The 27,262-nt window shown below is 41.1% G+C and overlaps 1 protein-coding gene across 1 annotated transcript in view; it reads left to right on the top strand.

The window, feature by feature from the left end:
* The window catches only part of SWAP70 (switching B cell complex subunit SWAP70), a 68,379-nt gene that overhangs the window by 28,538 nt on the left and 12,579 nt on the right, over nucleotides 1–27,262 (top strand). The window contains exons 3-7 of the mRNA XM_046686025.1: nucleotides 5,684–5,857; nucleotides 15,243–15,470; nucleotides 17,475–17,621; nucleotides 19,510–19,618; nucleotides 21,336–21,517. Of these exons, the coding sequence (XP_046541981.1) occupies nucleotides 5,684–5,857; nucleotides 15,243–15,470; nucleotides 17,475–17,621; nucleotides 19,510–19,618; nucleotides 21,336–21,517 (840 nt within the window). The remainder of the gene's footprint in view (nucleotides 1–5,683; nucleotides 5,858–15,242; nucleotides 15,471–17,474; nucleotides 17,622–19,509; nucleotides 19,619–21,335; nucleotides 21,518–27,262) is intronic.

Here is a 27,262-nt window from a genome sequence, read left to right as displayed (position 1 = left end):
TAATTCTTGTTCATCCTTTAGGTCTCAGATTGATTGTCACTTCCTCAGGGAGGTTTCTCTAGGTAGCACCACACCCTTCCAGAGTAAACCAGCTCTCCTGTAGTGTGTTCTCACAGCATCCTGTGCTTTTCCTTTGTAGCACTTAACCACAGTTTTCATCATATAGGTGGTTGTGTTATTGCTGTATTGTCTGATATCTGATTCCCCCTCTAGAGTGTAAGTTCTGTGATAGCAAGGACTCGTTCACTGTGGTCCAACTCTATTGATGTTTTCCTTTGGGTGCAGAAGTTTCTAAGTTTGATGTAGTTGCATTTGTCTAATTTTGCTTTTGTTGCCTGTTCTTTTAGTGTCATATCCAAGAAATCTTTGTCCATTACAATGTCATGAAGCTCTTCTGTTTTCTTCTAGGAGTTTTATAGGTTCAGGTCGTACATTTAGATCTTTACTCTATTTTGAGTTAGTTTTGTATATGATGTAAGATAAGGGTCCATCTTCCTTCTTTTTCATGTAGACATTCAGTTTTCCTAACACCCTTTATTGAAGAGACTATCCTTTCCTCATTGTGTAGTCTTGGCATCCTTGTTAAAGATCATTTGACCAAATATGTGAGGGTGTATTTCCGGGCTCTCTATTCTGTTTTATTGATCTGTCTGTCTGTCTTTTGCCAGTACCATACTGTTTAGACTCCCGTAGCTTTGTAATGTTTTGGAATCAGGAAGTGTACTCCAGCTTTGTTCTTCTCGAGATTGTTTGGCTGTTCATGGTCCTTTGACATTCCGTATGAGTTTTAGGATGATGTTTTCTGCTTTTTTTCTGATGATGGCAAAAAAAAAAGCCATTGGGATTTTAATAGGGATTTCACTGAATCTGTAAATTGCTTTGGGTAGTATGGACATTTTCACAATGTTAAGTGTTCCAGTTCATCAACATGGATCTCTTTCCATTTGTGTCATCTTTAATTTCTTTGAGTAATCTTTTGTAGTTTTCAGTGTGGAAGTCTTTTGCCTGCGTGGTTAAGTTTGTTCCTGAGTATTCTATTTTATTTTTTATTTTATGTATTTTTTTGAGGAAGATTGGCCCTGAGCTTACATCTGTTGTCAGTCTCCGTCTTTTTGCTGGAGGAAGATTGTCCCTGAGTGAACATCTGTGCCAACGTTCCTCTGTTTTATGTGGGATGCTGCCACAGTGTGGCTTGATCAGCAGTGCTAGCTCCGTCTCCAGGATCTGAACCTATGAGCCGCAGGCAGCTGAAGCGGAGTATGCGAAGTTAACCACTATGCCACTGGGCTGGCCCTAATGTTTTATTCTTTTTGATGCTGTTGTAAATGGGATGGTTTTCTTAGTTTCCTTTTCAGATTGTTCACTGTTAATGTATAGAAACACAACTGATCTTTGAGTGCCGATTTTGTGTCCTGCAACTATGCTGAATTGTTTATTAGTTCCAACAGTTCTTTGTGGAATCTTTAGAGTTTTCTACATATAAGAAAGAGCATGTCATCTGCAAACAGAGATAATTTTACTTCTTCCTTTTCAATCTGGATGCTTTTTATTTCTTTTTCTTGCATAACTGCTCTGGCTAGGACTCGTAGTACCATATTGAATAGAAGTGGTGAGAGTGGGCGTCCTTGCCTTGTTCCTGATCTTAGAGCAAAGGCTTTCAGTTTTTCACTGTTGAGTATGATGTGTTAGCTATGGGCTTTTCATAGTGATCTGATTTGTACTTTTTTTAAAGGTGTAAATGCTATCATTTAATATGCTTTTACCTTTGAAGCAGAAAAGAAATCTAAAGAATTAGATTCTTTAGAATCTAATCTAATGGAAATCTAAAGAATTAGATGTTAGAGAAGGAATGAACCAAACAGACAACTTATTAAAATTACATAAGATGCAGTGAACTTGGATCAAAAAGCCACTACTTATTTCCTGGGAAGACTGTTTAGGGAAAATTTGCTTGGTTTCTGATCCCATTGCAGTCTGACTTTTACCCAGACTTCTTGGCTGTCTTGAGGGTAACTAGTGACCACTGAATTGCAAAACCAGTGGTCTTTTCTGAAACCACTCCTCCTTAATCTCTCTGCAGCATTTGACACTTGATCAAGCCTTTTTTTTTTTAAGATTGGCACCTGCGCTAACAACCGTTGCCAATCTATTTTTTTCTTTCTGCTTTTTCTCCCCAAATCCCCCCAGTACATAGTTGTATATTTTAGTTGTGGGCCCTTCTGGTTGTGGCACATGGGACGCCGCCTGAACGTGGCCTGATGAGTGGTGCCATGTCCTTGCCCAGGATCCGAACCGGCGAAACCCTGGGCCACTGTAGCGGAGCATGCGAACTTAACCACTTGGCCACAGGGCCGGCCCCCATGATCAAGCCTTCTTAAATGCTTCCTCACTCAGTTTTTGTGTCTCTGCGGTTCTCTTACCACTTTGATTGCTCTTTCAGTCATCATAATTCCTCTTCCTTGTCTTGCTTTGTAAATGTATCCCTCAGGTTCTGTTTTTGATCCTGTCTCTTTTCTCGCTTTATGTTCTCTCTCAGTGATCTCATCGACCATCACAGCTTCAGTCATCCTCGGCACGCGGTTGATTCACAAATCTGCCTCTCCTCTTAGGTTACAGGTCCATTTCTTTGATTATCTTTGGACACCTCCATCCAGATGTCTTACCAGAACTTCAGGCTGAAGGTGCCCGTAGGTGAAAACTTTGTCTTTCCTTCTCCCTTGTTTTTGTCCCCTTCATCCTGTGGCGCTTCCCCAAACATGGTTGACGTGCTCTGCTGTGCCTTTGCTCGTGCCGTTTCCCTTCCTGTCCTTTGGAGCGCTTTTCCTTGTACTCTTCATTGTACTTCAAAGCCCACCTCAAATAGCATCTTTTCTGGGCTGAAGATGACCTGCTCGTTCTCAGCTCTAAAACTCTTTGTTTGGGGGTTTCTTACAGATATTTCTTAAAATTATAAATCTCTTTGTGATTTGGTCTGTGTTCGTTCTTCCAGCCGTAAATCTTACCGCTCCCCCTGAGGAACCCTATGATTCACCACATAATCCACACAGAATCACTTCTTGTTCCTCAGGGCAAAGCCGTGTACTTTCGTGCACATGTCATTTCGTCTGTGTGGCGTATCTTCCACGTAGTGTTTTTTGTGGGTGCAGGTAGGTAGAGTTGATGGTTGTGGCCTTTGAAACCAGTCCTGTAGAGATGTCTTCCATCACACAGATGTCCTCCATCTACTGAGTTCTGCAAGCACTTTGGCGTAGTGGAAGGAGACAGCATTTGAGCTTTCATTTAAACTCTGGTTTTGATATTAACTAGCCATGTGAACTTGGAAAAAGTACTCGATTTTTCTGAACCTCTGTTTCTTGATTGGTAAAATAGGCACAATATTTAACCTTATGGGGCTAGTATGAAGTTTAAGTGAGAAGCTGCGTATAAAATGCCAAGCATATACTAAATTCTCAGTAAAAGGTGTTAAAGAAAAGAAAAGGGAAAAGAGAAAGTGCAGTAGTAGCTACTGCTTTCCCTTCATGGGACCCATTGCGTACGATGGGGCCATGGGAGATGGTGCCAGATGGACACAGGGTGCTGAAGGCAGAGCGCAAAGGAGATCTTCCTGCTTCTGGGGAACTGGCTTGCCCACCACGAATTCTGAGAAACTTAGGGATCGAGAGAAACTTCTCCCTGCAGCCGGCTAGTGACTTCTTCCTTACAGTACACACCACGCTCTTTCTCTCTGCGTGGAAGTGCTTTGGTCATGTTGTCGTCCACCCCTCTGCCTCCTCCAGTACATCTTCTGTGTTGTCCCAGAATGTGGCTTTTGAAGTGCAGGTTGTGTGTATTGCTCCCTTTCACTCTTGCAGTACAGATAAATCCTGACTCCTTAACATGAATTTAAGCCTCTTCATGATCTGGTCTTCACCTCCCTCTCTAGCCTCATCTTTCACGGTGCCCCATGCAGTGGATATTTGTCCACTATCTGAACTCTTTTCTTATGTTTGGGAAATGTCCACAGCGCCTTGGTGTGGGACAGGACCTACCTCACATCTCAGATAGTGAAAAGTTCAGACGCTCATTTTCCTTGCTCTCTGGCAACTAGAGCATAGGAATGTGACCCAGGCGAAGCTAATGGGACTTTGTGCACTGAGTGACACAGAGGATCAAGGTCTGGGTCAGTGGCAGCAGTGACAGCCTTAGGTTACATTGGCAGTGGTCTCTCCATCACTGCATTCAAAGAAGGCGCCAGCCTGGTGGCGCAGCGGTTAAGTTCGCACGTTCTGCTTCTCGGAGGCCGGGGGCTCGCTGGTTCTGATCTCGGACGAGGACATGCCACCACTTGGCAAAAGCCATGCTGTGGTAGGCGTCCCACGTATAAAGTAGAGGAAGATGGGCATGGATGTTACCTCAGGGCCAGTCTTCCTCAGCAAAAAGTGGAGGATTGGCAGTAGTTAGCTCAGGGCTAATCTTCCTCAAAAAAAAAAAAAAAAAGAACATGAATAGTTTCAGCTACAGTTCTGACTGCCTAGTCTAGCTTGGTAATGGCTTGCTTTCAGAGCCTAAATTTTCCAGCCCTTGTGTTGGATCTTTAAGGTTACTCATTGTTTTTCCAGTAAATTCCTTTTCCATTTAAAGGAACCCAAGGTAGTTTCTGTTATTTGCCCTTGTGAAAAGCCTCGGTGCATAGCACTAAGTGTCCCATTCACATTAAATGTCCCACGGTTCTTCCAAATTGATCATCGTTAGTTGTCTCCACCTCTGGGCTTTTCCACATTCTGTTCTACCTGGAATACCCTTTTCCCCATTCTTATACTGTTTGACTCTTGATGGTCCTTTGGGACTCAGCTCTGTTGTCATGTGGTTCTTTCTGAAAATCTACCCCTAATTCTTAGGATTGATTTATCGCCTCAGTGTTCCCACAGAACCCTCTGCTTATCTCTGTTGTGGTCCTTATCACACTATATTGTAATTGTCATTGACATTCCTTGGAGAATGAGCTAGTATTATAGTAAATATCTTTGCATTGTCCCTTAGAAATAATAATTGCTAAGTTTTGTCTGTTGAACGAATGAAAAACTATTGAATTATACACTTTGTTAAGTTAAAATTTGTCTATTTGTATCTGTTTTCCGAAATAAACTATGAATGTTCTAAAAGCAGAGACCAAGTTCTTCATCTTTATATCCTTAATGTGTAGCATAGTACTTGGCTCATAGTAGATGCTGAGGGAATGTTATGCATGATTGAATGACTGAATGGCAGGTCTGTCTTTTTAGAATTTCAGTTAAACAGTTTTTCCCTAAAGAAACTATCTTCTTGGACTATATAGGTAAAGATGAGCTATCTGTGTGTGGCTCCTATTGAGTAATTCACATTCTCCACTCCTCTGTATCAGGATCGGTAGTCTATTTAGAAGGTAATGTGTACACATGAAAAAATAACCTTTCGGCAGGTCAGTATTTTATGTGCCAAGTGAGTGATATGGACAGATGTTGCTTCAGCGTCAAGCTAAATATAACATTCTTAATTGAGCCTTTGAAAGTGTGGTACCTAAGCAAATATTTAGAAAATGGTTATTGGTTAATTGGATTGATTAAAATGGAAGCCTGTAGTAGGCTTCGTCTTTCTGTTTTACTTGGCTTATATACTGCTTATTTTGGACTGGTTCACTGGAACTTTTCCTCATTCCTTTTTTTAGGTCCAAGACAACTTTGACAAGATTGAATTCAACAGGATGTGTTGGACCCTCTGTGTCAAAAAAAACCTCACAAAGAGTCCCCTGCTCATTACAGAAGAAGATGCCTTTAAAGTATGGGTTATTTTCAACTTTTTATCTGAGGACAAGTATCCGTTAATTATTGTGCCAGAAGAGGTAAGGTGTGGCTCTGGGAAGCTTTTCCATGGCCATCTTAGCATTTAATAGATTAGCTTGGAAGTGTTTGTGTGAATGCACTGTAGACGCAGGAGGAGATCCAGGACTGCTGTTTTCACATCAGAGGGAAAACAGCTTGAATTCAAAGCAAGTCTAAAGCTTAGGGCTTTGGGATCATGCAGTACCCTGGAGATCTGCAGCCAGGGTGGGGCGCTTCCTCTCTAAATTGCTGTAATTATAGATGACTGCATCCTCATGTCCGAGGAGTCTTTATTCCGTACCAGTCACAACATCATTTTCTGTCTCCTTGCATATTGGCAAACCGTAAGGACTGGCTGAGTGATGCTGTATGGGAAACACGTAGGATCCAGAATGTTGTTTCAAGGCTGTTTTATGTGAGAAAGTAGTATTCTTGTTTCAAAGTCCAGGATGGTGACTTTTTGTCATACTTTCCAAAGTAAATGAAAAAGGACATTTACTTGTTTTGTTCTGGGTTATTTTCCCTGACCTTCCAAAGGAAAAAAAATACAGGAGTAAGGTTTCTATGATATCTTACTGCACTCATAAATTATACGTGTAGGGGCTGGCCCCGTGGCCGAGTGGTTAAGTTCGCGCGCTCTGCTGCAGGCGGCCCAGTGTTTCATTGGTTCGAATCCTGGGCGCAGACATGGCACCACTCATCAAACCACGCTGAGGCAGCATCCCACATGCCACAACTAGAAGGACCCACAATGGAGAATATACAACTATGTACTGGGGGGCTTTGGGGAGAAAAAGGAAAATAATAAAATCTTTTAAAAAGAATTATACATGTAATACCTGCTTATTACAGTAGTAAATTTAGAAAAGACTACTAATATGCAAAATTAAAATCAGCTGTAGTCCTCCCCTTAAAAAACAGTCATCTGAAATCCCTTAACCTTTATTTAAGGGATAAATTGTTTAACCTCTTGAGTTTTAATTTCCTCATCTATTAAATAGGGCTCATAATAATGTTTACTCTAAGAGTTGTAAGGTTCTTCATTTAAAGGACTTAACTCAGTGCCTGGCATGTAATACGTACTCAGTAAATGTGTTAATGCCTAAGACTGCTATTTTGCATACATTTTTGCATACTAGTCTGCATATTTCCTTAGGATAAATTTCCAGCAGTGGAATTCTGAGTTCTAAGAAATTTACACTTTCAAAGTATTAGATGAAGAGGCAGAATTGCCCTTCAGAAAGTCTGTACCAGTTTATACACCTACCAGTAGTGGTCGAGGGTGCCCATGATTACCCACCCTGTCAATATGGAGTCTAGTCTATGATTTCTATGACTCATGTTGGGAAAATCCAAGAGTTCATTGCAATGTTTTATTTAAAATCAGCATGCATTTATTGACTGCCAACAGTAAGCAAGGCACCAAGAGGAATACAAAGCGAAAAAGATTACTTCCTGCCTTCAAGGAATTTACAGTCTGCTGGAGGAAAAAACAAGACAAGTGTAATTCACAGCAAAATAGACTGCCTGTTAGAATAGAGGCGCAGATGCTGTGCAGATCCAGCAAAGGGGAAGATTTGCACCAGCTTCGGGAAGTAAGGAATCGGGGAAGGCTTGTCAAGAGAGGCAATGCTGGTTGGAAGCAGGGCCTCAGACTTCTTCAGTAAAGGGCCAGACAGTAAATATTTGAGGCTTTGTGGGCTTTTTGGGTCCTTCTGTCTCTGTCGCAGCTACTCGACTCTGCTGTTACAGCATGAAAGCAGCCGCAGACAGTATGTTGCTGTGCTTCAATAAAATGGATGTTGAAATTTGAATTTTATATTTTTCATGGGTCATGAAATATTATTCTTTTGATTTTTTTTCCTCCAACAACTTAAATATGGAAAAACCATTCTTAGATCCTGTGTGTATAAAAACATGCTGTGAGCCAGGTTTAGCCGCTGGGCTGGTTTGACCTGTGGGCCATAATTTTCTGTTCTCTGCTCAAGAGCAGGGGTCCGGGGTCAGATCTCCTAGATTTGAATTCTGCCTCCATCACTGTTCACTAGCTGCGTGACCTTGGACAATTTACTGAATTTGTTTTTGCTACAGGTTCCTCAGCTGTAAAATAGGGCTAATGCTAGTATCAACGCCTGCTGTTCTTGTGAAGATTAAATGAGAGGAATGCCTGGCCCTTAGAAAGTGCTCTTAAAGTGTTAACTATTATGTTTATAGGGCAAGTAGCACTTCTGCTGGGCCTTAAAAGATGGGAAGAATTTTGACTAAAGGAGAAGGCAGGGAGAAGAATTGTGGATGGAAGAAACAGTGGGCAAGGTTACGTGAGGCAGGAAAGCAAAGGGCATGTTCTGAGATGAGTGTGGTATCCAGCTTGACTGAATTGCCAGTCAGGATGCTTACTTGGAAACAGCTGGACTGGTTGATTTAGGCCAAAAAGGATATTGGGTACCTCACAGAATCACCATGATGGCTGAAAAACCATGTGTGGACACTATGCAGCCCGGAACCATACTGGTCACTCCAGTGAGGAACCACAAAAAAAATACTGCTGCAACCAGAGGGTATGTGTTTCACCTGTACCATGGAACTCCTCCAGCCCTGCCCGCTGGGTGCCGCCTAGGAACTCAAGTCTTCCTGCGACTGTTCCTACTATGAGGGAGCGTTCTTTATAGACCCCACTTCACAGTCACATTCACAGTCAGAGGATGGTGCATCAAATTGGTATGGTCAGGTGCCATAAGCTAGCTGCACAGGAGGCTTGGAAAGGGTACATTTACGTTTTTACCTTCTACATTGGGAGGTAGGGAATTCCCCAGACATAAAGGGGTTAGATGCTGGGCAATCTAAAAGAATGACACTTACCCTTCTACCTGGAACATGATGGCCGTGAAGAAGAGTGGTGGTAGATAAGGCTGGAAAGAGTTTTGACTTTATCCTGTAGGCAGTGGGGAGCCATGAGCCATTGATAATTTTTGAGCAAGAGAGTGGCAGGTAAATAGATGAAACATGGAAAGATGGGAGATGGAAAGTTGAGGTAAGTGGCATTGAGGACTGAAGTACAGTAGTGCCACCGAGTATGGAAAAGAAGGCCAGATGGGACGGATGTGGAGGTCACAGGAGCAAGCTCATACTGCCTGGCTGGGCGGAAATATAGCCAACTGTCAGGCCTGGGCAGGTTATATAGTGTAGTTGTTTAAAGTATGGTCTTTGAAATCAGACTGCCTGGTTTGAATCCTCACTCCACCACTTTGTAGCTATGTGGCCTTGAACAAATTAATCTCTCTGTTTGGGTCCCCATCTTTTGGGGATAACAGCTTTCTTCACTGGACTCTTGTAAGGATTAAAATAGTTGATATATGTGAAGGATTTAGCATAGTGTCTGGCCCTATGATAAGTGCTCACTAAATGGGTGTGTCTGTGTGTGTATGAATGAGTGAATGACAGGATGATGGACAAATTAGGGATACAGTGTATGATGATGTACATTTGGCATTTTAGATGGAACATCCTTGTGGAGCAGCCCTGTATTCAACTGAAGTACCTATCTAGAGCTTGTGAGAGGCCAGGGCTAGAGACAGAGATAAGGAAGCCGTGGAACTAGGTTAGATCAGGCAGAAGGAGACTGTAGTGGGAGAAGTGAGGCTGTGGACAGAACCTTGGGACCATCTCTAGCAGGAGGAGAAAGTATATTTGGTAAAGGAAGTTGAATTGAACAGTCTGTGAGATAGGAGGAGAGCTGGGAGAGAGTTGAGTCATGAGTGCCAAAGAAAGACAAAGTTCTAGCAAAGTAGTGTCTGGCATTCAGTGCTACAGTAGAATTAAACAGTGACGAGTGAGGGGCTAGCCCCGTGACTGAGTGGTTAACTTGGCGTGCTCTGCTGGGTCGGATCCTGGGCGTGGACCTAGCACCACTCATCAGGCCATGCTGAGGTGGCGTCCCACAGAGCAGAACTAGAAGGACCTACAACTAGAATATACAACTAGGTACTGCGGCATTGGGGAGGGGAAAAAAAAGAAGAGGGGAATTGGCAACACAACAGATGTTAGCTCAGGGCCAATCTTCCTTTAAAAAAAACTAAAAAATAAAAAAACTGGTGATGAGTGAGAAGTTGTCTTTGGATTTAACAGTTAGGTGGCTGTTGGTAATCAAGGAGAAGGCAGTTTCACTTTAGTGGTGGGAATCGTTTGTTAGTACTTAATCACCAGAATGATGTGCGTGTATATTCAAGGGGAAATAAAAAATGAAACATGCTATGGAATTTTTGTCCATGAAGATTGTCTAGCTTAATACAAAGGCATGTAGAAGGGAATGGAATATTGATAGGCGTAGAAAAAGATACATCATTGGTATTTTAAAAACCTAGCTGCTACTTGGAAGAATTATGCTAATAAAATCTCCAATATCGTCTTTTAAGACATTTTACAGTTACGCTCAGTGTTCCAAATTTATTTATGTTTCTTTGGAAGTGGAAGTGGGAGGGTCTCTTACCTGTGCGGTTTTGGTTCTTCATCACTAAAATATTCACGGTGGACTTGAAAGTGGCCTTGTCCTGATTTCAGAATTAGAAATTAGTAAGGAGACTTACCTTATTCCTCGAGGAGGCACTTGCCTAATGTGGAGGATTTGGCATCGGCTTTAAATTATCACTGAGCCACAGGCTGTGAAGGGAGCCCGTTTCAGCATCAGCTTCCTAACTGCTCTGCCTAAGAAACTCACAGAATGTCTGCTCCAGGTGACCCAAAAAACTGGGACCCACGTGTGCTTTGATGTGTGCCTCGACTGTATACTTTCTGCCCCCCAGAGCTCAGCCAAGACTCGTGGCATGCTTACCTTCATCTTTGCAGGCTGACAGGAATGTCTTCGTCCTCTTCCAAAACAAGTTAATCTAATTTGAGAAAGGAACAGCCTCTCTTTGACTTGATAGAATAGCCAGGCAGCAACCTGGTCATGTGATTGTTTGGACTTACTCCCTGTTTTGACGTCCGTAACTCCATCAGCATTTCTTCTGGTTAGAAGTAGAGTTAGAGTTGGTTTTACAGATTATTCCTCTGTGGCTAGGAGGACTTGTGTGGGGAAAGAAGGGGTCACCGGGGCAGGTTTGTGTGGAGTTGGCTTGCCTGGCTGCTGAACCCGCCTCCTGAGGTTTACAGTGTGGCCTTGTATTTATTGAGCTCTTAGCGCGTCTCCTGGTCTTTGACCAAGCGCTGCAGACTCAGGTCGAGCTATTTTGTGGAAAACACTTGAGTCACAATGTTTTTTAAGGTGGCCGTTCTCTGTTAGATTTTGCTTCCTTCCTGAATACTTTAACAGCATTTTAAAAAAGCTGTCTTGAGCTAGTTTTAGATTTACAGATTTTAATAAAATTTAATGTGACAACAGGTATATTTAAAGAATAAAATTTGAAGAATAGTATGTTAGTTTGTCATGAGTATATACATGAGTTTAATTTGTAATCTTACCAATAGTTTTTAGGCTTTATAAATTTAAAGTAATTTTTATGTTTCTAATAATCCACTTACCGTAATGATCATTTGCATTTTGTTTAAGTCCAGAATGTTTTTAAGTAAGATTTTATTCTCTAGCTTTGATTAATACCATATAAGATATAAATAACAGTGGTAGTTATGTAAATAACATAACTGATATAAAGAAGTTGGCTTTTGACTGCGTTTCCCATTACCCAGAAAGTAGTGTCAAGAATATTGAATAAGTATATTTAAATGACTGACCACACGAAAATCAAGAAATAGTATGTCCCCATTTGAAATAGTTCTGTAATTTTTGTCAAATGGTATTCCTGGAAATGTGTGTCTGTAAAGGATAGTTTTTACATTAGTATTCATTTCCTACAGAGCCAAGAACAAAACAGGATGTGTCTGTTGTGGGCCTATTTGGAAGAACTGCCTTGATGCAATTAAATATCAAACCTGAAATAGTTTCAAGACACTCTTAGTGAAATAAAACCTGAACTGTTGTTAAGCCAATACAGGCCGTTTTAAATGATGACCAGGATCAAGAACTTTTAACAAAATAAATTTTGGAGCCAAAGACCTCAAAAATCACATGCAGCTTGAAAGTTTATTCTTTGTTATTTTTGGTAAAACTTGCTTGGAAGGAGGAAGTAAGCTGCTTCCTGAAACTGAATGAGCTCTTAGAATTGAAGTGGGCCACTGGAGACCAACACGGCAGCACGTGACCTGTTACTGAGTGTAATTGAATAGATGAGAATGGTAATATTTGTCTCTCCTTGGCCCGGTGTAATGAATTAAGAGATCTTTAAGTTGTTTGGTTATGATAAGTATGTGGCTGTGTTGAAAGTCAGCAGGAAATGCATTTAGATTAGTTGTCTGGCAAGGTCACTGAGCTTGAGGAGCAGATGCTGCGTGCTGGTGTCAAACTCAGGAGAGTTGGGAGGGCACCTGAAGAAAGGTTCGGAATGAACCTGGGAGGCTGCTCCTAAGAGAGTTGAGTTTGCTCCTAACAAGCACTTTCTGTTACTAATGTCATAAAAGGTCGTCTGATAGCCAGGAGGAACTGAAGCTCGGAGCCTGAGGGGCTTGGGTGCCCTCACAGTGGCACGAAGAGCTGGGGCTGTTTCCTGACTTGTAGTACAAATGTTCAGTCGAGTGCACCATCTTGTCGTGCCACTTTTTGTCATCGTGTACATAGATGTGGTCACATGCACAGGCTTACAGTGGCCTCACTCCTAAAGCTTCCAGCTGTGCCGCTGCTGCCTCTGCCCCAAGTTGTGACCAGGCAGCAAGGGCCCCTCTGCTGCTGCCTTAGGGAGGTGGAACTTCCGTACATGTCAGGGCCTCTCAGCCAGTCGACCCGGGCAATTATTTATCGTCATGTCCTCTTTGACTTTCTTTTTCTTTCTCTCTTCAACCTCTTCTTGCCTTTCATCTTTTTCCCCCTCTTCTCTTTTCTGTCCAATTCTCTCCTTCTGTCTTCCCTTTCTCACTCTTCCTCTTTTTCTCTTTTCCACTGACTATCCCTGTTACTTCTATTTAAGAGCCAAGAAAATAATATCTGATAAACTTTACAGTAGATGATATATCTCCAACAAGAGAAAGGAAAGACCTAAGTGTGTTTTTCTCCAACAAGTAAACATTTGTTGACCACCTACCATGTGCTACATTTAGGGGGTAAGATAATCTCCATGTTAGAGGGGCTTACAATATCTCATCAAATTAAATCTGTAGAACTCTTGATATTTTTTGACTTTGTGATATTTTGTGAATGTACATTTCTTTGCAAACGTTTTTCCTATTATTGGCATTCCTTTTCTGTTAAAACGTGTTATTTCACAAACAGCATTATAACCAAATTAATGGAAGTGCAAAGAAGAGAAGGAAAAAATTTCACAATTCTACCTGTAACAATTAGACTTCCTATTTGTATGTTTTCCTCTAGTATTTGTCAAAATATTTACATAATCTTTGTGCAGTGGAAATCATAAGTAAATTTAATTTTGCATTCTTCTTCCCATTATGGTATTTCATAAATGCTTTATTAAATGTAATTTTAAATGGTTGAGTAATATTCCACTCACTGCAGAAGGGAAGTAACATTGATGGAGTACCTGCTGGGCCAGGCGTGGTGCAGAATATTGTGTTAGCTTCCTTTAATCCCCACAGTAGTTATATATGGTGAGTGTTATTATGCTCATTTCATAGATGAGAAGATTGAGACTTAGCTTAATTTATTTCAGTTTAGCAAACATTAATTGCTGCTGCATTCTGGGTACCATGCAGAGTTCTGGAGATTGAAAGATGAGTGAGACATGGTTCCTCCTATAAGGAATTCAGAAAATGATGGGGAAGCAAATGTGTAAAGAGAGAATTTTATGCAGTATGATAAGAACACCTGGGCTGGGTTAGGGTTGGTCAGAGCAGGTTTGCAAGAGCAGTGCTTCTTGAGCTTTAATGTACATGTGGAAGTACCTGGGCTTCTTGTTAAGCGGCAGATTTTGATTTTTTGCGTCTTTGGTGGGGATCTGAAATTCTTCATTTCTAATAGGTTTCTAGGTGGTGGTGCTGCTGGCTGATCCACATACCTCACTTTGAGTAGTAATATCCTAGACAGTGTGGGACTTGAACACATACCATTAGAGACAGCAGGTGGGGACGCACAGAGCTCAGCCTTTATCTTTAAAGTGGTAGGGAGCCAGGGCAGGCTTTAAAGATGGGGGGGGTCACAGGCTCTGGTTTTGTTTTAGAAAAATCTCTCTGGCAGAATATAGATAAGGGGCAATGCTAGAGGCCAGGGTACCAACTGGGACGCCTGAACAAAGGCAGGTTGATAGGAGGGAACGGATGTGAGAACTGTCTTGGGCAAAGTTTTTCATTCTGTTTTGACTGCAGCCCATAGGAAGATAAACGTTTTATTTCACAACCCAGCATGCAAAGACACATGCATATACAAAGAAGAACTTGTCACAAAACAATATTTGTCTTTATTGTGGAGGAACTCAAATATTTTTCATAAGAAAATGCTTGTTACTACTAGTTGATTTCATATTGGATTATAACCTACATTTTGAAAAACACTGACCTAGGGAAGTAAAAAGAGTAGAATTTTCATGTCACTGATTTGATGTAAGAGCTTGGGGAACAAGGATCCTGGCATGGGTGAATAGTGTTGCTCCCATCGGAAACCAATAACCGAAGGGGAAGCCATTTGGCAGGAAGAAACGATTCTTTCATTTTGGACATGTTGAATTTGAGAGCCCCGTAGGGTACCCAGGCTTTCCAGAGTATAAGAGAGACTAATTTCTCATTCAGCATTACTGCCTCACTATTTTGTTTAACTGCTGTTATTTCAGTAGCAGTATTTTCTACACGAAGGTGTGTGTTTCAAGATTTAATAAGCTCTTCCAGCCCAGGCTAGGAATTCAGCCATTATTTATAGCATTGTCTGTTCTAATAGGAAGAAGCAGCATGAATTTCAAGTAATTGGCTTACATGGAAAATATGTAAATTGGGGAGTAACTTGTACATACTACTTTGAGATGCTTGTTTAAGTTTGTGCTTGTGTATTAGTTCATTAAGATTAATATTCTGGTATATTGAAATATTTATCCAAGAGAGTAATCAGATCACATTAATTAGTGTGTGTATGGTAGCGTATGCGTGTAATTCACTTTAGTTCTGTATACAAGTATACTATACTATTAGAGGGTTATCAGTTTTTGATTCCTTTACTTATTCTAGATAATAGAGAACCAGTGGCATTTATTCATACCTTTCTCTCTGATAGTATGATCTTTGAAGATACACTTTTGGAACTGTAAAAGAGTTCTTAAATTTCTTAAATTGACTGTATCAATGTAAATAACACAGATACATACCTAAGTTAAAAGGTTATATTTTCACTAGGAAATAACTTTTTATTTCTTCATATAGATTGAATACCTGCTTAAGAAACTTACAGAAGCTATGGGAGGAGGTTGGCAGCAAGAACAATTTGAACATTATAAAGTCAACTTTGATGACAGTAAAGATGGCCTTTCCGCCTGGGAACTGATTGAGCTTATTGGAAATGGCCAATTTAGCAAAGGCATGGATCGGCAGACAGTGTCTATGGCAATTAATGAAGTCTTTAACGAGCTCATATTAGATGTGTTGAAACAGGTAAGAGTCCTATAACGTATTTCTCCTCGCCTTTAGAATTTGATGTATTTGAAGTAAAACAAATTTTCATCACAAAGATAAGTCTAAGTCATGCATACTTTTACACTGATTTAGATCGGGAATAAAGTTTTGTATTTTCCCAGACTTGTATTAGGCTTTCATTTTAAAGAATTATTGGTGCCGTTTTGAAGTACAGTTAAGCATTGAGAAGTGACTATTTTAAAAGAACTGTTTAAATGATTACATTTCCAAACTATTTTTAAAGTACTTTGATGTGTACATCCATACTCATTGATTTGAAAGATCCCTATGGCGTGTTATTCAGAGAAAAAGCTTGTTCAACAGCAGGTATCTTGTAATCCCTTTCATGTAATGTGCGTATAGAGCTGTCTGGCAGGATGCTTACCAAAATGTTAAAGTGATTGCTCCTGGATTGTGGGATTTCTGTAAATTTTATTTTCTTTTTTATTCCGTTCTTATTATTAAACTTACTGCTATATATGATTCTATACATGAATCTATGTACATGATTGTTATATATTTTTTTTTCAAAAGGAGAAGAATACCTTACTTTTGGAAAAAGATATCTTTATATAGCAAAATTGCATTTATCTTTTTTATGATGTTTGTTTTCTCAGCACCTAGATAGTATCTGATATACATATGGGAAGCTTAATGCTTGTTAAATAGAATTTATATATTTTTTAGTGGGTTTTTAAAATTTCTTACGTTATTATATTATTCATAACTGTGATTTGGGATTTTCTTATTTTGGTCCTTTCTTTGCTCAGTAATGATATTGTTGTCTTTGCTCTTTTTTCCTGATGGTGCCAATCAGTAAACATTCATTGAGGCTTAATTTGTGTAGGTTTTTGGTGCTGCAAAGAGGTATGAGACATGATCTCTGTCTGAAGAAGACTTCGAGGCCCATCAGGATGGCAGGATATAGGACGGCAGATGGATTGCAGTGTGAGATGGCTTTTGCTTAAATGGCCAAGTATTAGGAAACTGAATAAGTAATAAGATTAGAACTTAGTGTAATAATCAAAGGATACATACAACTGAGTTAATATCATATATTTAATGATAATGTATATTCTACCATAGGCTATCAGCACCTGTACATTTAATATTTAAAATCTCAGCTGTTCTCAAACAGCCCTCAAAGGCTTTGGCCTATAATGTGTAATTTTGCTGAAGTACAAATTTGAATTACATAGCTTTGAGGCTGAGATATGTGAAGGAAGTACAGGGCTGGTCAGTGTGAGCATAGACGCTGCACTTAGAAGCCAGTATCCTAAGTACTGGTCCAGTTCTTTTTTTGCTCATCTGGAGCAGAGTTCATCCTCCAGAATACTGAGAGGTTAGGTAGAAAGGTAGGTTGATGCCAGTAGGTGATTGGTTGAGAAGCTGTACTTGGCCAAGTTGACATCTTTTAGCGTTTTCATTGACTGAGGTTTTAATTTACTGAGAATCATTGTTAGGGTTTTTTTTTTTTTTTAACAGAACAGACAGAGTAGTATAATGAACTTCCATATACCACCACCCAGCCCCAGTAACCACCAACACACGGTTAATGCTACCCCTCCTGCGTTTGCCTCTCCTGTGTTATCTTGAAACAAATCTCAGACATTTCATTTTGTCTATAAATATTTCAATAGGTATCTCTAAAAGGTAAGGAATTTTAAAAGACCACAGTGCTGTTAACAGCAGGAGTTCTGTGTCTGCTGGCTGTATAGAGTTTGGGGGCAGGGGGTCGTCTCTGAGTTGTGAAATTCTGTGTAAGCTTTTCTCTGTATGTGGTTGCATGAATTTGAGTGCATATAGTGCCCCTGGCCTTCCGAGATCGGCAGAGGGTTCATGACCCAAAAGGGCGAGAGCCATTGATATTCGTGTGTTCAGGACTGTATATCAGTTAATGGAGTAGGCTAGAATGTCATGGAAGAGATCTCAGCTCTTGTAAATAAAAGGACAGGCATTTATATCAGATTTAATCTTTCATAGGGTTACATGATGAAAAAAGGCCATAAACGGAAAAACTGGACTGAACGCTGGTTTGTACTAAAACCGAACATAATTTCTTATTATGTGGGCGAGGATCTGAAAGATAAGAAAGGAGACATTTTCTTAGATGAAAACTGCTGTGTGGAGGTAAGTCTGCTGTTCCCTCCTTCTGGTGCTGCCCCCTGCTGTGCAAGTAGCTTACCTTCCTTCTAGACTTTAGAGCCTTAAAAGAATCTTAAATTTACATTTCCAAAATAATATGGGCATACCGTTGCCATAGTTTCTGAACTAAAAATTATAAATACCTGAAGAGATTTTTTTCTAATGTGAATTTACTTTTTATCTTATACTCATGAACAAAGTATAGGAATAAATCTTATTTATTTGTACATTTAAGGATGCATTTATTGAATAAAATGGAGTCATACAGAAGAAAATAAAGCGAAAAAAATTCACTAGGACAGTGTTTGCAATCATGAATATACCAGAAAATCTGGACCATTTTGAGTGCAATAGATAGAACTAAATAAGACGAAAGCATTTACCTTTGAATATGTTGGGTGACTCTCAGGATACTTTATTCACAGCTGTTAATTCTGTAAAGAAGTGAAGTCCTAGGGGCTGGCCCTGTGGCCAAGTGGTTAAGTTCGTGTGGCCAGGATTTCACAGGTTTGGATCCTGGGCACAGACCTAGCACTGCTCATCAAGCCATGCTGAGGCAGCACCCCACATGCCACAGCTAGAAGGACCCACAACTAAAATATAAAACTGTGTACTGGGGGAGCTTTGAGGAGAAGGGGGAAAAAAAAGAAATGAAGTCCTCAAGAACTTAAATTTTATTTTGCTGGGAAAGATTTGCCCTGAGCTAACATCTCTTGCTAATCTTCCTCCTTTTTTTCCTTTCCCTTCCCAAAGCTCCTGTACAGTTGTCTATTTGTTAAGTCCTTCTAGCTCTCATATGTGAGCTGCTGCCACAGCATGGCTACTGACAGATGAGTGGTGTGATCCTGTGCCCAGGAACCGAACCCAGGCCACCGAAGCAGAGTGTGTGCCAGACTTTAACAAGCCATCATCAGGGCTGGCTCAGAACATAAATTTTTTTTTTTTCTTTTTGAAGATTGGCCCTGAGCTAACATCTGTGGCCAATCTTCCTCTTTTTTTTTCTCCCGAAGCCCCCAAGTACATAGTTGTATATCCTAGTTATAGGTCCTTCTAGTTCTTTTATGTGGGACACCGCCTCAGCATGACCTGATGAGCTGTGCTAGGTCTGTGCCCAGGATCTGAACCAGCGAGCCCTGGGCCACTGAAGTGGAGCATGCGAACTTAACGACTTGGCCGTGGGGCCAGCCCCAAACTTCGGAGGTTTTAATTTGTATCTGAACTATCACCCTATCTGTATTTGTTGAAGAACATTTAAAATACCTAAGATCTCACTCTTAAATGATCATGTATTTTGATGGATCAAGTGGTATGGATATATTAATGCCTTAGGGTGTGCAACACCCACTAAGGGATCTTCTTAGATTCTTAGATTCAACTAAACTAAACCTGGTGACTCACAAGATTACACTAGGCCATACCAGTCTACTTAAAAGGATGTAAGATGGGAACCACAGCTTTCCAACAACAACACTGCAGGTGCAAGGATCGGAGAGCTGCATCAGGCAGGTGTGGGAATCACCCTGGCTTAGAAACCTCATAGCCGGTAGGAGTCAGTACCTCTCGTACCAGTTCCATGGATGTACCTTGCAGCGTTCCTGTGAGGGATGTGCTCTGGTGCCAGAGTCACTGTGCTCAGGAAAGGCCAAAGCATGGCATCCCCATCAGGCGTTGATGGTTCTCCCAGTCCAGATGGAGTGTGCTGCTCGGGGCTCGTTGTTACCATAACTAATGTAGGAATAAAACAGCAGTATGCATTTATAAATACTTTTCATTGATGTTGAGTTTCAGCCAGATTTGTATAAATAATTGATTGAATTTAATTTAAATACTGAAAAATACAATTTTAAAGAACTAATTTTGCTTTCTGTTTTAGTCCCTGCCTGACAAAGATGGAAAGAAATGCCTTTTTCTCGTAAAATGTTTTGATAAGACCTTTGAAATCAGTGCTTCAGATAAGAAGAAGAAACAGGAGTGGATTCAGGGTAGGGTAATTTTTATTATTTGTCATGGTACAGGTTGAGAGCTCTGACTCTTTATTTTTGTATCTCATTAAAGATACTAAGGCGTTTCTTCATTGTGTAGTTATTTCTGCATGTAACGTAGTAGCTGAAAGAAAAATTAAGAAGAATTCCCAAATTATTCATCAATTTCTTTTGCATAATGAGCTTGTGGGAAAATTATAAACTGGACATTTTAGGCTTTATTTTGCACTTATTATTTAAAGCGTGTGGAATTTCCCCTTGTAGGGATGATGAAGTGGCCATCTTAAGTTTTTAGTAACATATAAAATAGAAGAGGAAGAATGCAATACCTTTTGAATAATTTGAATAATTGTCAAGATCTGTTATTTCCACATATTATCTCAAGAACACAAACTTTTGATTTAATAACTTTTAAGCTAAAGTATTATTCTAAAATTAGTAAATAATGAAACACTATATGAGATTTTTTTTAGTCATGAAAGGGGATTTTGAATGTGGTATTTTTGGACATGGGTAAAATTATATTCTATTGAAAACCGTGGTCATTTTTGGTGTGGTTTAAGAGTTTGAGGCAAGCACCCCTAAGGTTTGAATCCTCTTTCCTGAGTCACTTGGTTGAGTTAGGAATTCGGTAGCTGTTTCCTCTTTTGTGAATGGGGAGGATAATAGTACCTGCTTCTGAGAGTTGTTGCGAGGGCTAAGAATTAGATAATGAAGATACACTTGCTTATTTTTAAAATGACACGTCATTGCAGAAATGTTTGTGATAGATTGCAAACAACCTAAGTCTCCGTTAATTGGGAAATAGTTGGATAAATTATGGTGCAGCTACACGATGGAGTACTGTTACAGAGCTTTATGTACTGATAAGGGAAGCTCCCAAGATAAACTAAGTGAAAACACCAAGGCTCGGAGGAGTGTGTTACGCCACCATTTGTGTCAGAAGAAGATGGAGGATGTGTATACACGTTTAGTTATATATGCTTAACATTTCTCAGGAAAGATGCACCAGCGTTAGCGTGATTTGCTGGTGGAGAGGGGAACCCAGTACTTGGGGATAGGAGTAGGAGGAAGCCTTTCTCTGTGTCCTTTCGTGCTTTTGGATTTGAACAGTAAGAAAGTATTAGCTATTCAAAAAGTTAAATTTATATAGTTTAAACAATCAGGAACGAAATCAGATTTCATATAAAAATTAGATAATGCACGTGAAGCGTTTACGTATGGGAGGCGTTCAGTCAATGGTAGCTGCTGTGATCATCTCAGGAAGGGGGCGTATCGGGAGATGGTCTCATAGGGCATAGGTGAGCGGCAGACGCAGCACAGCAGATCTGGTACCAGGAACTTGGAATCTCAGCCTTCACTGTGTCTTATTCCTATTTTGCCTTTTGAGAAGTGTAGAGAAGGAGTTGAAAGCGTTGTAAGTTTTTCAAACGTGTGCAGTATTCTTGAATCAAGTATCTGTTTAAGCAGATAGATAAGCAGTTATGGAATTTTGGAGCTGGAAGGGATTTTAGAGATCATTGCTCTCATTTTAGAGGTGAGGAAACTGATGCTGCAAGAACTGATGTGACTTGGTCCTGTTCACACTGCTGCTCAGTGGCGAAATCAGAAGCGACTCTGGGCCTCTCTCTGGTTTTCTCTGCACTGTGCCATTTGTGTATTAGGCTTACAAAGAATCAAGGATATTTCCCATTTTTTTCTCCTACACCTTTTATAGCCATTCATTCTACTATCCATCTGTTGAAGTTGGGCAGCCCCCCACCACACAAAGAAGCCCGCCAGCGTCGGAAAGAACTCCGGAAGAAGCTGCTGGCTGAGCAGGAGGAGCTGGAGCGACAGATGAAGGAGCTCCAGGCTGCCAACGAAAACAAGCAGCAGGAGCTGGAGGCCGTGAGGAAGGTGGGAGCGGGCGCTGGCCCGGGGAGGGCTCTCCATGTCATCGCAGGGGCCACAGTGCTGACTTCTGAGCTCTGGTTTTACCAAGACCAGGTTACTGTAATTTTAGGGAGATTTTTTGGTGAACTGTGTTCTCAAGGAGTGTATCTAGACCGCTGAGTGAGACATCCTGCTTTTCCCAGCCCTGAAAGTATGAGGGTCTCAGGGCAGCAAGGACAGTTCATTGACCAGAAAAGCATATTTGTAAGAACAATGAACATAGTTGAATTTTGTTAGAGAAAGATAAGAAATTTTGTTTCCCTGGTCAGGGTCACTTGTGGTGACCTGGGCAGGGTCTGCTGCTTTTTTGCTTTTTCCCCCTTACCTCCCATTTCCACTCGTGAGTACTGTGGAAGAGCCTTAGTGTAGAAGTGTGGGGTTTACTTACCATCTGGAGTCAAAGATGCAGTCTGAGCTAGTTTCTCTTTCCATCCGATGGCTAGAAGGTCAGGTCCCATAGGCTGTCCAGGAGAGTCGACGTTCCCTGAGAAGCTTTGTTCCTCAGTTGTGTCACGGTTCTGGGGGTGGTGGTGAGTCCTCAGTGTGTGAGCATGGTCTTGATTTGGGACTCCCTTGGGTTGAGCCTCTCTGCCTTCAGTCAGTGAACACCTGTTAACCACAAGCTCAAAGACCCTTTTGTGTCCTGTGTAGCACCTTTGCCCTGGGATATGGGGGTTGCTCATAGTAAAGGCCCCACATTCCTGGTGGGGTTCTCCCTTTGCAGCTTGTGGAAATGTCACTCTCTGTGCTGACGTCCTCTGAGTAGATTCACAATTAAAGAAATTTTGATGCTTCTATAATCTTAGGAACCATGTAGGCATACAATCTTAGAAACAATTGTTCGTATCCAGCACACCTACGTCCTAAAAGCAGCTTCTCAGGTCTTGCTGCTCTTTCTCCCGAGTCACTCTTGCATCTTGCCTCTTTTGGCTGTAACACACTTTCTTTAAAAACTCCCTTAATAGGCCAGGAAGAGCACCTGCAGTGTGTGAGTGCTGGTTCCTCCATCCACTGTGCACATAGCACAAGTGAGTTTTATGAGAGTGGGATGGGCATCTTGGCTTTGTGTCCTTCTTTTGTAATTTTTAAAAGTTATGGAATAGGTCGTACATACAGAGGAGAGTATGAAATATATGTATACAAATAATCATAAAGTGAACACCCCTGAAACTACTACCCAGGTTAAGATACGATACTGCTCATATTTTAAAGCTCCTATATCCTTTTTCTTTCTTTTTAATTTTTAGAAATTTACAGACAGTAAGATTTGTGGTTTATGTATATAGTTTTATGAGTTTTTACATGTGCCTGGATCCTTGTAACCACCCCATACAGAATACAGAACAATTCCAATGCCCCAAAGAATTCCCTCACACTGCTCCTTCTACTCAGACTCTCCCCTCACCCCACCCCCTGGAGACCACTGATCTGGTCCTGTATTTTTGCCTTTTCCAAATTGTCCTGTAAGTGGACTCGTACAGTGTGTGTTTTCGAGACTGGGTTCTTTCACTTAGTGTCATGCCTTTGCGATTCATCCATCTGGTGTCCCCTCTTTTAAACTCTGGATCGCAGGAGCATGTAGATGCCCTGCTCTGTGTTATGTGAATGTGTGCCTGAGTGGGCAGGGCCTAGACCAACGTAGGCAGCTTTCCCACTGCTGAGTTTTATAGAATTATTTCAGTTACTGATTTGGGATTTGATGGATAAGTGTTGGAAAATTATTACAGATCCCTTAATAATCTTGAATTTTCTTTTTCTTATCAAGAAGTAAAATTCTCCAATTTTTCACTGAAACATTTGTGGAAAAATACTGCTTAAATGAATATTGTAATCACCTGGAATTAGGTTACTTACTTGTGGGTTTTGTAAAATTTGATAGGCCTTATGTAATTCAGAAGAGGGAATAAGAAATCATGGTAGTTTTTGTAAATTAATAGGTTTCGTTAAAGGGTTTACCCAGATAAGTTTAAAAAAAATGACTTTATTTTCTTAGAGCAGTTTTAGGTTCACAATGAAATTATTAAGAGGACGGTACAGAGATTTCCTGTTTGCCTCTTTCCCCAACACATGCGCAGCCTCACCCATTATCAGCGTCCCCCGCCAGAGTGGTGCATCTATTAGAGTTGATGAAATCTACACTGACACATCCTAATCACCCCAAGTCTTGGTGTTGTACGTTCTGGGGGTTTGGACAAATGTCTAATTACATGTCTCTGCCATCACAGTATCATTCAGAGGAGTTTCTCTGCCCTAAAAACCCTCTGTGCTCCACCTGTTCATCTTTCCCCCCCAAATAATTTTTACTTCCACTTGTGTTTCTTTTAAAAAAATAGAGTCATTTGAATAGTTATTACAATCGTGTGGTTCAAAAATTTAAAAGATAAAAGGGATTCAGTGAAAAGATTTTCTTCCACTTCTTTCTTCCCTCTACCTAGTTCCCACCGCTTGCCTAAGATAACCATTATTTTTCATTTCTTCTGTATCCTTCTAGATTTACTTAATATATATATACAATAAAATATGAATATACATTATTTTCCCATTTTTTAAACATAAAAGTATGTATCCAACCTTAACAGTTCTGCATCTAGTTTATTTCACTTTATATGTGATATATATATATATTTTTTTAAGATTTTACTTTTCCTTTTTCTCCCCAAAGCCCCCTGGTACATAGTTGTGTATTTTTAGTTATGGGAACCTTGTAGTTGTGGCACGTGGGCTGCTGCCTCAGCATGGCTTGATGAGCGGTGCCGTGTCTGCACCCAGGATCCCAACTGGTGAAACCCTGGGCCACCAAAGCGGAGCGAACTTAACCACTGGGCCAGTCCCCTATATATTTTTTGAGATCTTTCTATGTCACTATAAAGAGAGCTTCCTCATTCTTTTTAATGGCTATGTAATATTCTGTTATATGCCGGTATCATTACTTACTTAACCAGTCCCTATTGATGAACATTTGGGTTGTTTTAATTGACAGTGCTACAGAGACTTATTTTGTGACGGTGTTAATACATGTTCTAATGTATCTGTAGAATAAATTCTCAGAAGTGGAATTGCGGGATCAGAGAGTATATATATACATCTATAACTATGAAATCTAAGCTGATGGAATAGCCACCATTTCAAATTTTTCTATTCACTGCACCATAGGAAAAAGCGTTCTAGGGTTTGGCATTTAAGTATGCCAGCCCAGAAATGTCACACTTCACTTCTATTTACAATACTTTGACCAGAGCTAGTCACATGTTTCTGATGAGAAGTCAGCGTCAGTCTTACTGGAGTTGGTGTTTGATGAGTCATTTTGCTCTTGTTGCTTTCAAATCAGATTTCATATAAAAATTAGATAATGCACGTAAAGGGTTTACGTATGGCAAGCGTTCAGTCAGTGGTAGCTGCTGTGATCATCTCAGGAAGGGGGTGTATCGGGAGATGGTTTCATAGGGCATAGGTGAGCAGCAGACGCAGCATAGCAGATCTGATACCAGGAACTTTGAATCTCAGCCTTCACTGTCTTATTCCTGTTTCGCCTTTTGAGAAGTATAGAGGAGGAGTTGAAAGTGTTGTAAGTTTTTCAAATGTGTGCAGGTTTTCTTTCTATGTTTTTCTGGTCTTTCCACAGTTTTACGAGGATGCATGTGGGTGTGGATCTCTGTCTTTGTCCTAGAGTTTGTTGAGCATCCTGGATGTGTAGATTAATGTTTTCCGTCAAATTGGGAAAGTTTTCAGCCATTATTTCTTCAAATAATTTTCTACTCCTCTCTCTCTTTTCTTTCCTTCTGGAACTCTCATTAGGTGAATGTTGGTGCACTTGATGGTGTCCCACATCCCCCTGAGGCTCTGTTCATTTTTCTTTATTCCTTTCTCTCTCTTCTTCAGAGTGCCTTTCTATCAATTTATCTTTGATAGATCATCTTGCAGCCCAGATATATGGGTGAGAACCTCTAGTGAATTTTTCATTTCAGTTATTGGACTTTTCAACTCCAGGATTTCCATTTGGTTCTATTTATAATTTATTTTTATTGATATTCTCTCTTTGGTGGGATCCCCATACCTTCTACTATCCCTTAAGTGTAGTTTCCTTTAGTTCTTTGAACATAGAACTTCTTTGACGTGTGTGTTAAATCCACCAGCCGGGCCCCTTTTCAAGGGCAGTTTCTGTTGCCCGCTTTTTTCCCTATGTATGAGTCACACTTTCCTCTTTCCTCTCTTCTTATAATTTTATGTTGAAAACTGGACGTTTTAGATAATATATAGTAGCACTCTGGGTATGGATTCTTCTTCTCACCCAAGGGCTGCTGTTTGCTCGTTTATTTGTCCAGTGACTTGGCTGGACTATGTCAGTGAGGTCCTTTTTCCTCAGGGTGGGAAGCCGCTGACCGTCCTGCTCAGAGGCACAGCCGTAGGCATGTGCACGGTCACTGGGGTCGCCAGGATCACCGTGATGGTAGCAGGGCTCCTTCGAGTGTCTCTTTCCTGATTTCTCTGTTAAGCTGCCTGCTTCTAGTGGTGTCATCATCCAGCTGTTAGATCTCACTGATCTCCAGCTGATTATTCTGTTGTTTTCAGCAATGCCATGGGGCCTAAATTGCCTGATGGTCTGATATTACTATCATTCAGACCCGCGTAGAGTCTTTGAGACTCGTTCCTGTGACATGAGGGCTCTTCTTTGCTGTCTTGCCCTGGGTCTCTGTCAGACTTCTAGCTGGTCTGTGGTTTAGTTTGTTGGTCTCATGGAGCTACGAGCCTCCTCTTGTTTTTTTTTTTTTTTGAGGAATATTAGCCCTGAGCTAACTGCTGCCAATCCTCCTCTTTTTGCTGAGGAAGACTGGCCCTGAGCTAACATCCGTGCCCATCTTCCTTTACTTTGTATGTGGGACGCCTACCACAGCATGGCGTGCCAAGTGGTGCCGTGTCCGCACCTGGGATCCGAACCGGCAAACCCCGGACCGCCGAAGCCGAAGGTGCGAACTTAACTGCTGCGCCACCGGGCCGGCCCCGAGCCTCCTCTTAATTCCTTACCACCAACATCTCCATTGTTTTCAGTAGCATCTGCAGGCTTGAACTTTTTCACACTGTGTTCTAAATAAAGTCACTTCTTTTGAGGAGAGCTTCAGAGCCTGCCTTTCTCCTGGGCAAACAGCTGTGCCAGTGCTCTGGAGCTGGCATTGGAGACAGTGGGCTGCTTCTCTTGGAGTGATATCCCATCTCGACGAGCCTGTCACGGTGGAGGTGGTAACCTCTGGTCTCCTCAGCGTGTTTCTCCCAGTGCGGAACCTCTGCCCTACAGATGAGTGGGGACAAGGCTGATGATGCTCAGTATTCTCAGCCTGTCACACCTGAGGTAGAACTTGCGCCCTGTGAGTGGAGGCTGGTGGAGGAAGAGAGCCCCAGATCTCTTAGCCACTCTTGTCTGGAGTAGGGTTTCTGCAACATGGATGAGGGTGAGAAATACTGGCGGCCTGCCCCTCCTGGGGAGATATTGTACCCTAAACTGTGAGCTGAGGAGAGAGAGAGCCCTGTCCGTGTTCTTGGTATCATGGCCGTGGAGCAGAGCTTCCTGCTCACTGGCATTGTGGGGGAAGAGGAGGGGCCACGCTGTGGCTCAGATGCAGTGGACTCCCGCTGTTAGAACTGAGATTGTTGATTTTCTTGGATGAATTTTCTCCATTTGCTGCATGCCCTTGGGATAACTCCTAGTTTTATTTT

Source organism: Equus quagga, chromosome 14, assembly GCF_021613505.1.
Source record: "Equus quagga isolate Etosha38 chromosome 14, UCLA_HA_Equagga_1.0, whole genome shotgun sequence".
NCBI classification, from domain to species: Eukaryota; Metazoa; Chordata; class Mammalia; order Perissodactyla; family Equidae; genus Equus; species Equus quagga.
Note: the sequence above shows the minus strand (reverse complement) of the source record. Positions and strands in the feature narration are given on the sequence as shown.